Source organism: Tinamus guttatus, unplaced genomic scaffold (assembly GCF_059628265.1).
Source record: "Tinamus guttatus ecotype Peru unplaced genomic scaffold, ASM5962826v1 Tinamus_guttatus_pri_ptg000513l, whole genome shotgun sequence".
Taxonomy (NCBI): Eukaryota; Metazoa; Chordata; class Aves; order Tinamiformes; family Tinamidae; genus Tinamus; species Tinamus guttatus.
In genome coordinates, this window is record NW_028289047.1 from 336,011 (window position 1) to 350,276 (window position 14,266).

Genomic DNA, 14,266 nt, shown 5'->3' on the forward strand with positions numbered 1-14,266 from the left:
TCCCGGTGTGCTTGAAGTAATGTTGTTGCATTGACAATACAACAGCATTTCCTGCAGATCAGATGCCATCCCTCTTATTGCAGTCTGTATGAAGCTGGCAAAAAAGCCAGCTCTGATGAGCTCCACAAAATGCAGACATGTGCCTGAGCAGGTCATGTTCCTTTCTGTCTTGTTCAGTACTAAGTTATCAGCTTTCATATACTTGTTTAAGACATTCCTTATGAGTAGTTTTTCCATTACTTTCTAATACAGACACAAGAGAAAGCAGACAGTAGCAATGCAAAATTCCTAAGCCTGGCTCAACCTTGAGGGTTTTCAAGGAGTTACGTGGAATGAACTGGTTGTTCTCAATAATCAGCGTTTCCTGCAACTCTGTTGGTGAAAGCTATTGATGACGGAATGAGTTTGGGGGGATTTAATGTGTGTGCCTGCAGTGACTTGAGGCATGCCAGAGTGGCTCTGAGATTACACGATAAATAATTGCTGCCATTGTCTTAGAGGTGGAGGCACTCTCCATTTGTGTTTAGTAGTCCCATGTAATGTGCTGGGAATGTGTTGAGCCCAAATTAAATAAAATTAATATTGGTTCTTTCAAGTTGGCTCTTTTCTTCGTCTCAGGTTATGGAGTTGCTGGTTCATCTGAACAAGCGCATCAAAAGTCGTCCAAAAATCCAACTTCCGGTAGAGACTCTACTTGTGCAATATCAAGATCCTTCTGCAGTGTCTTTTGTCACTGTAAGTATCTGTTCCTCCAAGGCAAGTTGCTGATTTACTTGTAACAAGTGGATTATTTTTCAAGTCTCCTATATTAAGCTGTCAGTTTTCCTTAGAAGCAATGTTACTGTAATAAGGTTGATGCTTTACGTGATTTTTTTTAAAATGAATTTTATAGTCTGTTGTTGCTGAAACTTATTTCAGAAAGCTGCCATACCACTGATTGTTCAAATTACTGATAATTACTCTTTTCATTTTCATCTTTTATAAATACATGGATTGTAATTGCTTTTAATGCAGAGATCCTATTGTGCAGGCAACTACAGAGAATCAGTCTTTAGCCTGCTATGTGCAGGATCTTAAGTTAGAAAAAAACTGCATTACTCTGAATTCATAAAAAAGTAAGCTTTTTTTTTGTATTTCTAGGGTCAGGGTCTCTGTTGAGCAGAAAATAGAGAAAAAAAAAAACTTCTAGAGAGGAAAATTGAGTGATGGCTTCATTCAGTACAGTTTAAAAAGTAAAAGCTTAAAAATAGTTTTTGTGAAACTAATGAAACCATTATTATTTTGACTATGACATGTCTATTGCAATTCACTGTTGTGAAAAAGGCAATAAATTCAGAAGGAAATTTTCTGTCTTTGTTGTTTGGATATCAAGTCATATATAGCTTTAGTGGAAAATATCACCTCTTAGAAGGAAAAATCTTTGCATGGTTAAACTGTAGTCATATAGAATTAAACTCAGATTGCTTTTCAGCAAGCAAGCTTGTCCAGAGTTTTCCTTTTGTAAATGGCCAGAGGTTTGTAACCTGCATGTGTTCTGTGCAATTGTAAAAGGAAACAAGAACATGGGATTTGCTTTATGTGAAGCTGTTGATTGGTGCTTTTTAGTGAAAGTGAATATGAGAAACGAGAGGTTTTTTTATGATTGTTTTCCAGCCTCTTTTGGGCAGGTTTTGCTGAAACTTCTCCCCTTTGAAAGCTACAGATTCTAAGTGAACCTTAGAATTAAGGAGTTGGGTCTTCCAAAACACAAGTTGTTTCCAACACCAGTTCAGTAGCACAACATAAGAGTTTAAAGAATAGCTGTTTCCTTTGTGCTGTTACAGTACTGTTGTTTTCCTACCCCTTTAGAATTTTACCATAATTTATGTTAAGATGGGATACCCTCGCTTGCCTGTGGAGAAACAATGTGAATTGGCTCCAACTCTGCTCACTGCAATGGAAGGGAAACCTCAACCTCAGCAAGATAGGTATAACTATTTATTCATGGTAAATTGTTCGTATCATTTTAGCAAAACAAGATTTTTCTTCATGATTGAAGCTTGATTGCTTAGGATGTTTCTGATTTGCACAATTCAGATGAGTTTGACCAGTACAATGAAGTACTGTAATAATGTAATAATGTAATAACATATATCCACTGCATCCAACTTTTCATATATTAAGAGGTCTGTGATAGGATGAATATACCTGTCTATATTCCACATCTGCATCAAATCATGCATTTGGGTTTCCAGCTTAGGGCCTGACCTTCAGAAGATATGTCCTGCCTAGCAACAGGAACAGCTATAAATGTCCCATATAGATCACTCTAAATTGTGAAAAACCCCAAATTGTGAAAACCCCAAATTTCTGTTGACTTCACACAGTGTAGTGGAGGGGAAAAAAAAAAAAAGGCAAGACAGAGGTTTGAAAATGCTGTGTGCCAATCACTTCTACAAACTGCATTATTAATTATGTGCTGCTCTTCATTTATACTAAGTCTGGTTTCCATCGTATTGGCAATGGAAAGAGATGTCAAAATTATACCTTTCTTCATTTCATAGCACTGTGTCAGTATAAAGATACTTTAAAATAACCTTACTGAAAGGTTCTGTCTTCTCTGGAGTCATGATTTTGCCCTGGCTCAGAAGCAAGTAAATGGATTAAAAGGTCTTTGGGAAATCTGTATTGGTGTATAATACATTTGTCTGTGTGTGCTGTTCAGTGAACTTAGGCAACATGGATCACCTTCTGCTCTGGACAGACTCCTGTCAAAAACGTAGGCATGAGACAGTCCTAGACTGTGCTTTGTAAAGCTGACTTTGTAGTGTGCTTAAAAAACATTCAGAGTGTGGACACAGCAGTGTCCTTATCTCATGAAACTTGTGTGTTCTTGTGATCACATGTGGGCACATACTTAAACATTTTATTTTTAGTGCAGATCCTATGTTATCTCCTGCCTTGCAGTATTAAGTGTGTTAGGTGGCAAATAGAGGCCACTGGGTTATGAATCTATGTGGGTTTTATTATGAATTTTTTCTGTTTTGAGGACCAGATATGTTCTTAAATGTTTCTGTCTTTAATGTTATGACAAAACATTTCTTTTTAAAAAATGGTCGCAGTAAATACAATTGTTTTTCAGCCTAATGCATCTTCTAATACCAACCCTTTTTCACATGAAATATCCTGCTGAACCACTGAAAACAGCAGCTTCCCCATTTAATCTTGCTGAAAAACCAAAGACTGTACAGCTGCTTTTGGACTTTATGTTGGATGTCCTTCTTATGCCTTATGGGTAAGTGAGAGTAAGTAGCAGTCTTACATGTTCTCATGTGTGAAGAACATTGCAGCTGCACTTAGGTGTTAAACTGTTCTGAAGATGATGTCCTTTGACATCAGAAGGAAACTGTGAGATATATAGTAATTAACTTATAAAATAACTTACATATAGCTTATAACTAAACTTATAAAATAAGATAATCGAATTGTATGCTCATGTTCCTGTAGTTGGCTTTTGACGCTTAGTCTTCCATGGTCATAAGCAAGTGTAATCTTTCCAAAATAGAACTCTCAGTGACAAGGTTGGTCTTGCAATGAGAAAATTTTAATTGTAATGGTTTGTTTTGGTGTGAACACGGATTCTGAGATCAACAATTATTGGAGAGCAACTTGAATTCCTAAACAGTGCTTTCTCAAAAGCCACTTTCCATTTTTTGTATATATGACTGTATTTATATTACCTAGGGAATTTTTGCTTTCAAGTAGGAAAGTAGAAAGCAGGAAAGTAGAAGTTGGAATAGGACACTTTTTTTTTTCTGACATTTCCTTGAATCCAATAGGATTTCTTTTAGACACCTAACTCTAGCTTACCTGAGTGGATTAACTCCCCCAAAATAACTTCTAAGATAGTGAGTATCTGATGTATCTCTTGGACTGTGTAGCTCTGCCACAGGCTGTGTTCCTGTCAGACTTTTCAGGGGCAACTCCCTTACCCTTTGGGTGAGTAGCCTGCTGCAGCTTACAGATTAAAATGGACAAGCTGCTCACACAGCTCACAGGCTGCAGTGTGCCCCAAGTTTATGCTTTAATTTCACCTCCACACTCATGTAGCCATAGCTTCAGGGGATAAGCCCACTGGCTCTTCAGTGAGACCTTAGTTCTCCAGCTGCTTTTGTACCCTGCAGAGCATGACGACTGATTTTTGAGTACTTAGTCAATAAAAAAGGTAGGGACTGAGTGACAGTGTTTTTTTTCTGGTTACATTTTCCTTCCAGAAGGTGCTCAGACTGTGTCTGCGATTGGCCTCTGGCTCTGGATGCCTGTCTCTTTAAGTCCTGGGCCCTGGAGTCAAATGGTTTGCAGCTGCTTACAACTAATTTATGCCTGGTAGAATTTGCTTAGTCATTACCTGCATGTGAGTTAGTCTCATTGGCCTGCAGGTGGTAAAACAACGGAAAATTTAACTGTAGGGCTTAAAGCTGAGAATCACACCCAGGTCTTCAAAGTTTTGACTACTTCAGAAATTTCTCTTTGAGATTTGAGATGAACTTTTATGAAGATGTGCATTTATCTTCATAACAAAGCACTTAAATAAGTGCTGAGACGTGCTTGCTTTCTTTTTCTTGCTATTATCTGTTCTAGCAGAACAGATTATCACATTTTAGAGCAAAATAATTCTTGCTTTGCTCTAGTTTTAGTGTCTTTGTGTGTTTGCCCAAACTCAGGGAGGGTGACATTTTCCAGGGTATATACATGTGCACCAGGTGGTTGGACGAGCCCACCTCCAAAAAGACTCAAGTGTGTGAACTTAATCTCTGTGGGTTTTGCCTTCCTTCCTTGCTCAGCACTAAAACAGTGAGCTATTTTTAGGACATTTTATGTATGTATTTTTCATATGAAGGATTGTTTACTGGTGTTTCACCCTGTTGCATATACTTCATTATTTCCCTTGCTAGCTTTCAGTCTTTGAAAGAAATCATGCAAAGTTTGCTAGAGCTTTGAATATAAATTTGTTAAATCTTGTATTTCTTGGGTAATGACTTCTAATATAGCAGATAATTCTTGATGGTTCATTACGCACTAGCTCTTTTCAGAAATGCCATTGAGCCCTTCCCTTTCTAAGTAAAAATTTATTTCCAAACACTGGCAATAAAATCTCTATGACTCTTGCAGTATATACTAGGATAATTGATTGTCAAATCCCAGGTGAGTAAAATTCGTGTCAGGCCATGGGATTAATTAAGGAAGAATATTTGAAGATGGAGAGGTTGATTTTTTTCCTCTCTACCAGCATCTAATTCAGCTGCTGGTGTGGATTGGTAAAGTCTTTAATGAAGCTCCTTTTCTGTCTTTTATAGGTATGTGTTGAATGAATCTCAGTCTCGACAAAACATGCCCTCACCACAGGGCTCTTCATCCAGTAGTAACATGGCAGGTCCTGGAATCCCTCAACCTCCTCCAGGGATGAGCTTTTATGCAGCTAAAAGGGTAATTGGTGATAGCCCGTGGACACCAGAACAGCTTGAGCAGGTACTTGGTAGCCACAGATCCTTATCCTCAGTGCAGTGGGGTTGTGGCAAAGCTAGCTACACACAGGGAAGGGCAAAAGGAAAATAGGTAACGGTTTCTGATAAAGTGTTGAAAGAATCCAATAGGAAACTTTCACCCAATGAATTAGGAAGTTCAAAATAATGAGATGGAAGCTGAAGGTGCCTTCTTCAGTTTGCCAGTAGTTTTTCAAAGCTGATTATGGAGCACGCACAACTACAGTCTACTGCCATGTTTTCTTCTTGAAGGTTATAAGGTTGCAAAACTACCCTGTGTTGACAAAATTAGCATTTTTTAGAAGAATCACAAAATGGCTGAGGTTGGAAGGGACCTCTGGAGATCGTCTAAGTGCTCAAGCAAAGTCACGTAGAGCAAGTTGCCCAGGTCCTTGTCCAGGCAGCTTTTGAAAATCTCCAAGGGTTGAGACACCAGAACTTCTGGGGGCAGCCTATTCAATCACTCGCGCAGTAAACAAAATTTTCCCTAGATTCAGATGGAACTTCTTGTGTTTCAGTTTGTGCCTGTTGCCTCTTTTCCTGACACTGGGCCCTACTGAAGAGGGTCTGGCCCCATCTTCTTTACATCCTCTATTTCAGTTACGTATACACATTAATCCTTAAGTCTTCTCCGGGAAGAACCGTCCCTCTCTGTCTTTCCTCATAAGAGAGATACTCCAGTCCTTTAATCATCTCAGCACCTTTGCTGAAAGGCAAGGTCACTCTCATGTCAATATGATAATGTTCAACAGCAGGTGATTACTTTGACAGGAAGCAAGAGGAGAGTACTGCTAAAAGGTGGAAAGCACGTGGCCTTTGATGTAGCAAGCAAAAGTCAGCCTTTCAGACAGTTGAACTGCTTTGTTTATTGTAACAAATGATTACTTGAAAGTAATATTGCCTTTATTTTTCACAATGCTCAACAGTGTAAGCTGGGGATCGTGAAATTCATTGAAGCTGAGCAGGTGCCAGAGCTCGAAGCTGTTATACATCTGGTTGTAGCCTCCAGTGACACAAGACACAGCGTTGCCACTGCAGCGGACCTTGAATTGAAAAGCAAACAAAGGTATGGGCCTGGGTATTCAGAGAAGATGCTGCTAGTGTTTCCAGCAATTAACTGAAGATAATGTAGTGCTCCAGAAGGGTGCTCTGGGAGGAAGGAGGCTATGGACCCCTGAATGGCTATGGAGCTGTCACTGTGTGTATATTTACACAGAATTGGAATGGGCTAGGGAGCAGTCTTGCAGCTGGGAAAATCACTCAGCTCTGGAGCTTAGGGTTGAGCTGTCTGATTTCAGTCATCTTTGGTATTGCTTTTGTGCTATTTCCTTACTCCTTGGTTTCCACATTGTCCTCTGTAGATTACTGGTAGTCTACAAGGCCTTAGTGAGTGACCAATGTCGACACAGCCATGTGGTCTTCCATGCAAAAGTGCATTTTCATTTAACTTGATAAGGAAGTAAAGAGGGTGAAATAGTGAAGGTTGACACTGGACCACAGTCTAGCTGATGGCTGTCTGCAGTAGTAAAGCTCCTGGCTTTTCTGCAGCCCACCTTTCATACCCCGAGGCACGAGGCCAGGATTGCTCTTGGTACTGTTTGCAGAGGCACTGACCATGTGAGGTTCATTGGCCCATGTCAGAGATTCGGAATGGGATAGGCCTGCCTTTGGAATGTGCCTTTGAAATGTGTGGGTGGCTTCTGTATTTTTGGAAGTGCGGGAGTAGTGAATTTTGAATCAAACATGTCATAATGCTACGTGAAACTTCCACTCAAGTCAATTCATGCACTTCAGTCATGGCAGGGAAACAATTTTACTAAGTGATGTCAGTGTAGTTAATGAAGTCAGTCTGCCCTTTGCTCCTTGTCTCTTTCCCTTTGTGGTGATATTTTGTCATGCTTGTTCAAAATGCAGTTAAATATGCTCGCTTATTTGGAGATCTGTGGCTTTAATGAAAGAAAGAGGCTTATCTGATTTCTTCCTTTCCTGCTGAAACATGAGTGCTTATTTTTTTGATTTTCATTTTGTGTGTGTGTGTGCGTGTGTGTTCTGATATTCGGGAGAAAGTCTCAGGTCCAGATTCAAACTCCATCAGATCTGGAGGAACGCTGTTCTGATTTGCTAGGTGAGAGGGTCTCCATGTGAATCGGAGCTGAATCGGTTTTCTCCTTTAAATGGGCTTCTGCTGGAAGACTCAGAGTAGTGGTTACCATGTGGGCTGACAGGTCTTTCTGAGAGAAAATGAGTCAGAGAAAATCAGTCCTGTACTGAAATGTGGAGAGGTTTGTTAACAAGTGGCTGCACAGACCATCACAGTTTGTGTATCTTATTTCAGTGGAAGAGAAGGGATCTTGTAGGTTCCTCATGAATTATTTAGAATCATGTTACCAAAATTCATGGAAGTGATTTGTAAACACTTTTGATCCTTTACTTGGTGATTACCTATTACCTGGATATGGAAAGAGTGATTAGAGTTCAAACTAGAAAGAATAAAAGTTTGGGTAACTGTGAATATGCAAAATACTGTAAAATATATGTATATTGAAAAGTAATTTAGCGTAAAGATAATAACAAGTTGATTTTTCTTTCCTTTTAGTTTAATTGACTGGAATAATCCTGCTATCATCAACAAAATGTTTAAAGTGTATCTTGGGGATATACCACTGAAAACCAAAGAGGTAAGAGTTTCCTTCAGAGTTGCAAACCTGCTTAATAAGAAAAGGCTTTATGTTAACATAATTTATTTTCTGGTGAAAATATATAGGCACTTAAATTTGTCACTTCCCTTGAACTCAGCTTTTACTGAACATTTTTGCTGCTGAATAACTTTTTTATGTCTCAGTACACTCTAATTTGCTGTAGATAGTTTAGCTAGTTTATAAGTACTTACATCCCACGATGACGAAGCTACTTCAACTCTGTTTCTGACAGGGAACTGTTCCGAAGCCAGAAATGAAACGAGAATCAGTGAGCACTCGAGTTAAATTGAAGATCGTTCCTCATCTTCTGCGATCTAGACAAGCTGCAGAAACGTTCCCAGCTAATATTCAGGTAGTGCTTATGTCCAAAGCTGCTCATCCCAGTGACTGATAATACACTTCCCCCAGTTCTTAGGAGAGGAATTGGAATTTAGTCATCTATGCTGGAACTAGAAGGAGGGGAGTCAAAAAGCTCTGAAAATGAGGCAAGCTGCTCTCTGATCTATGCTTTTTTCCTTCTGTCCAGGTGGTCTATGATGGACTCTTCGGTGCAAACACCAATACAAAACTGAGAAGTTTATCCTTGCAGTTTGTGCATCATATTTGTGTCATGTAAGTGAGAATGAGTACAATGTTTTTAACTTATATGCTTGCAAGTTGTCCTATTTGCTAAACGTAAACTTGAAGGCAGAGAAAGCTAAAACTCTGCAACTGTTTTTCTTGAAAATTCCTGAAAATAATCTAGGAGTTTTTTGTGTACATGTTCTCACTGTAGCAAAGTTTCAGCAAACAGAAAAAAAAAAAAAAAACAGTGATCAAAAACATTTTTAAGAGGTGCAAAAGATAGCCTAATATTTTCTTTATTGGTGTCTTTAATTTCAGTTGTCCAGAAAGCAAAATAAAGCCGTTAGGCCCAATGCTTTTAAATGGACTTACAAAGCTGATCAATGAATACAAGGAGGTAAGCTGAAAGGATTCTTATGTCTTTAATTATTTCTAAAATGCAATCAAAAGACAAAGATCTTGGATAAATTTCTGTAGTTGTTTGAAATGGTTATTGAAGGACAACCCTTCATGTGAAGTTTTTAGAAGAGGGAAGACTTTTTTTTTTTTTTTGAAAGGGTGCAGTAGAAAAACTATGTATATTTGTCTGACAGCTCTGTATGTATAGGTGCTTAGACAGCATTTGCAAAGTCTCAGGACATAACAATATGGTTAATTTAAAGAGTGAGGCCACAGAACATCCAACTGCTGTAACTGATCGCTAAGCAAAGAGCCCTCAGCCCCAGACGTGAAGCCCGCTGTGCCAAGCAGCTGTGTAGGCCTGTTTGTAGCTCCTTCCTCCTTTTTATTCAGTGAGCATATTGGTAGGTGGAAGTGTGTTACCAAATGCAACTGCAGCCTGGCCAAAAGAATATTTGGTATTACCAGTGCCACTGTAGAAAGCAAATTCCCCAAGATGCTTTCTTACATATCCTACCAAGGGCTGATTTTTGCAAACGTCCTCATATCCAGCTTTGATCCCCTTCCCAGCTCATTAGAGTCATTGTATGTGACCTCTGGCCTGAGCTGCTGTTCGAAGGTGTGGGGCTACCCTGCAATTGCAAAGGGCATGTTCAGGGGGAGCAAACACTTGTGTATTTTTTCTGCCTTGATCATATCTAGGCTACTCTGCACAGGCAGCTTTGTTGTGAAATGCTGCTGATAAGGGTCTGTGGAAGGTTTTTGTTTCTTTGCTACTGTTTCACATATGTGCTAAGTATTTTTAGTTGTTGAAAGAAAAAAAAAAACAATTATCTGAAACCAGATCTACTTTTTTTTTTTTTTTTTCCTCCCATTTGTAATTTCCTGTTTTGCTTGGAAAAAATATGATCTTTCTGTTCCTATGTGATTCCTATATTCTTGAAGGTGACCATTTTATTTTCCAGGTTGTTTTGTTCATGGAAGTCTGAGAGCTCTGGAGATGGAGTTTGAAGTGAATGTTTAGCTGTAAAGAATGGATGTACCTTTATGTATTTTGCTTTTTGCTGACTTAGTTTTTTGTTTTGTCATTCAAGGATTCCAAACTGCTGTCAATGGCATATTCCGCTGTTGGAAAACTTTCCAGGTAACTGAAGTGTTTATGTAATGGGATGTCAAATAGTTTTTCCAGACTAATCTGTTAATTTGTCAGCAGCGAGCCCTATGCCACAAAACAATTTTGCAACTGAATGTACACTGCAAAGAAGAGCATTCTGCTTCTGACATTTCCATAATGGAAAACAGTGTTGGCTGGTGGTTTTGCTTACGGGGATTAATGGTATCTGATGAATTATGCATAGAACTTTAGAAATGTCTTCATTTCCTGGATTGCCAGAAACATAAGTTTGAGGAATGTACAGCAGAGCCTAGATTGCATGAAGATAGGCAAGTGGCATGTATGCCAGTGACCTAAACTACTGTCCATAGAATATCTTGATTTCTGAACTATTTTGAGGGATGCTCTGTCCAGCGGTGTAAGCAGATAAGGGAGAGCAAAATCTGACTGTTAAAGTGTAGGTCAAGGGAAAGGCCAATGAAATGTAGAACATTCTAAGTAAAAAAAATAATTTCTCACGGAAGAAATGGTCTTGTTTCAGCCGAATGCCTCAGCTCTTTACCAAGGATATAGCACTGGTGCAGCAGTTTTTTGAAGCTTTATGCAAGGTAGGTGCTGATATTGCTTTGGGAAGAGTTTAGTACTTTGTGCTGTTTTTTTCCTTCCTCAGTGTAAAATTCCTGTTTTTGTATTGCAGGAAGAGGCCGATACTAGGCTTGCCATTCAGGAGGCCTTGTCTATGATGGTTAGAGCGTATAGCAACTTGGAAGGAGCCCAGCGTACTCTGATGGAAGCCCTTGTGGCTTCTTACCTAATAAAGGTATTTTCATTGCCAACAAAATTAAGTAGTTTTAAAAAAGCTTTACTGCTTGGTGTTTTCCTGTTTTCTGACACTGTTGTGTGTTTTTTGGAATTGACTTCTCTTTTCTTATTGAATGTATCTTTATATCTTTCTTGGGGGCCTCTGTATGCTGAGTGGTACAGTGGCTGGAATTGTAGAATCATAGAATCATTATGGTTGGAAATAATTATAACTTTACAGTTTTTTACTTCTGATTTATTTCCCCAAAAAAATACACCTTCTGCAAGTACACTGCGTGTCTCATAGCTCCTCCTAAGACAACATGATGGAGGAGTAACTACTTCTGGTGAAAAGCTTTGTGAAACCAGGAGTTTAGTGGAAAGAATCATTCACTACCAATCAGGAGTTCACTATAATATATGATTTGTACCATTGTAAGGCACCTGAAGACCTCCCTGGACCTTAGCCTTGAGATGCAGAAGAACAAATTTCACTGATTTTCTTACTTATATTTTTCTTTTGTATAAGAATTTCCCAGGAGTCTGGGCCTGGGTTTTTTTCAGAATCAGTGGCTTTTTTTATGTGCATGTTTATGTGGGCATCCACCCAAGGTGACTGCAGAGAGGTATCTACTTCTAGTGATTCACCAGTGACCAGTAAGTGATATTTCATACTGGTGACTTTTTTGCCTGTGTACTCTGTTGAGCTACATCTTAAAGCAGTTCCATTTTAAGACTTTCTGAACTCTGCAGAGAATGACTTTGAAGTATGTATATACATGAATGAACATTTAATTTTCCACATCTATTTATGTGAGAATCTAGCTGTTTTTTTTCCCCTTTCCTGCTTCAGTCACAGTGCTACTGGAAAAGAATAGAGCTGGAATGGCAAGTTACACGGTGTGCATGCCCATCATTAAAGTGTTCATTTAAACTCAACATAGATATTTGTGTCTTCTCTCTTTCAGCCTGAAGTTCAAGTACGTCAAGTGGCTGTGAAATTTGCTAGCACAGTATTCCCCTCAGATCATATCCCTTCCAGATACTTACTGCTCTTAGCTGCTGGAGACCCGTAAGTGTTGGGGGCGGGGGGGGTTCTTTGTTTGTTTGAATGATTTGCATACAAATATTTGATTACAATACATTTAAAAATCAGGTATGGCGCTTTGGAAATGCGGCTTTGTATAGTGGCATTCTTGACAGTCCAGTGGAGTAGTATTGCTACACTTTATAGCAGTCTTTGGCTTGGATTTCTTTAGTGGGTTTTTTTTCTTGTTTCAGGTGAACTGCTATTAGTAAAGCAGTGTGTGCTAGTGATCAATTGCAGAGTGAAATACGTTGACTTAAGTAACCTTTACAAGGGCTAGCAAGGGCTGGGTTTTTTTCTGGTAAATTGTGGCAGTCTGTTTTTAACTCTTATTCGCCAAGAGTGAGGACCATATTCATGTGAAATCATCCTCTGCTGAGAAGGAGGTGATTTATTAAATCACAGTAATAATTTCATTTGCAATTGTCTATCCCTACCATTCAAGTATTCTTTTTATCAACCTACCTTATGTGCTTGACTTTTGATCTGTGTGGCTGTTGTATAGCCTAGGAAGGATAAACAGGTCAGTTGCAACAAACCTTTATAATTGCAGTGCATCTGCAATGAGTGAGTTCCTGTAGACTGTTCTGCAGAGTTCACTCATCACCAGCTTGCTTCTTCTATTTTTTGAAAACCCTTTTTTTCCATTTTTTCTTCTTTTATAAAAAAACACTTCCTATTAAATATCGTTTTCTTTTCTGAGCTGCGCAAGATACCTCATTAGTAGTAAATGCCGTTTGTTCTGTGAAAATAATGTCTGTTTCTCCTCTCTTTTTTGTAAAAGGCGGGAAGAGGTACATGGGGAGGCTCAGAGGGTCCTGAGAACATTTCCTGGTAAAAACGAGAAGGAGAGTGCTGGGAAGCAAATGCCTTCCTTCCCTGAAATGGTCCATTACATCCAGGATAAGGTACAGTACCTCTGTCCCAGTGAGTAGCATGGTTGGTGCTCAGGCCTGTAATTAAGGGCTTCCTGTCCAGTTCTCCTCCCTCTCATCCTAAAGAAACAATATTAGCTAAAGTCAAAGGGAAGACGACATATAATATTAAAAGAATCCGCTGCCAGGATTAGCACTCATAGTTATTTTCTTCTGGCAATAATCCCAAGGGATCTAAGTGTTAAATAAATCCGTGGCTCCAAGGCACTATTTTGCACCGGCGCCGTTTGTGTAGATGTGTGGAGGTGACAATACAGTCTTCAGTGCTGACAGTCCTGTCTGTTTCACAAACACAGTTTAGTCACAGCAAGTTCTTAAAGGCATAAGTAGCTTGTTTCCTTGAGAGATCATTGAGAAATAATATTATGTACAAAGCAGTAGAAAGATGGAAGATGGGAAAGGAGTTAATGGAACAAATGGCAAAGTCTGCTTTGCAAGGTCAAAGACTTTAGTTATTAATCTTTATTGCATCTGTGTAAATAAGGACCATGCAGTGACCTTTTGAGGGTCTAGCAGTGTGCTTGAAGAGGAGAGTAGGAGCAGGCCATCTCCAGAGGTCACTTCCAATCCCATTTTGAGTGGGATTCCACCTGTGCATGAAATGCCAAAAGCTGTACGCATCTGTTCCTTCACTGTTTGCACTGCTTCCCTGGAAAGGTGCTAAAATCCAATGGGTGTTACACACATCCAGGGGCTGTAAATTAAAAGCTTGTATAAGCTGTTGAGCTATAAACAAGCCCTGAAAGATCACTGTCAGTACCCTTTTTTTTTCTTTCCTCCGTCTGGTAATCTCCTTTTTAAAAAGAAATAATGGATATGCTGGACTGAGGCTCGTTTGCGTTTGTGAGCAATCTTTGGTGTCTGAACTCCTCACAAAAATATCTCATCTATAAATGATACACTTCACTTGTGTTATGCTTTACTACTGTTTCAAGTATTTGAACCTTTACAAAAAAAACAACTTTTGTCCAAAGTATTGCTTACTCAGGTAGGTGCGGAAAAAATAGAGAAACCAGAATTCAGAATTTTAAGTAATGCTAATGAATGGATGACCCTTCTCCATTCGTTTTTTAGAATTCTCTTTAACTTTTGTAGTCTTCCTGTCAGCTCAGTCTAATTTATTACTGAGGAAAACAAGATGTCCT

At 39.0% G+C, this 14,266-nt stretch overlaps 1 protein-coding gene across 2 annotated transcripts in view; it reads left to right on the forward strand.

Moving 5' to 3' along the window:
* The window catches only part of ECPAS (Ecm29 proteasome adaptor and scaffold), a 56,223-nt gene that overhangs the window by 10,386 nt on the left and 31,571 nt on the right, over window positions 1-14,266 (forward strand). For both annotated transcript variants that reach the window (XM_088533672.1, XM_088533671.1), the window contains exons 3-16: window positions 619-735; window positions 1,849-1,967; window positions 3,122-3,274; window positions 5,337-5,508; window positions 6,449-6,588; window positions 8,119-8,200; window positions 8,454-8,573; window positions 8,748-8,833; window positions 9,104-9,182; window positions 10,279-10,328; window positions 10,840-10,906; window positions 10,996-11,118; window positions 12,068-12,171; window positions 12,971-13,094. In XM_088533672.1, coding sequence (XP_088389798.1) covers window positions 619-735; window positions 1,849-1,967; window positions 3,122-3,274; window positions 5,337-5,508; window positions 6,449-6,588; window positions 8,119-8,200; window positions 8,454-8,573; window positions 8,748-8,833; window positions 9,104-9,182; window positions 10,279-10,328; window positions 10,840-10,906; window positions 10,996-11,118; window positions 12,068-12,171; window positions 12,971-13,094 — 1,536 coding nt within the window. The remainder of the gene's footprint in view (window positions 1-618; window positions 736-1,848; window positions 1,968-3,121; window positions 3,275-5,336; window positions 5,509-6,448; window positions 6,589-8,118; window positions 8,201-8,453; window positions 8,574-8,747; window positions 8,834-9,103; window positions 9,183-10,278; window positions 10,329-10,839; window positions 10,907-10,995; window positions 11,119-12,067; window positions 12,172-12,970; window positions 13,095-14,266) is intronic.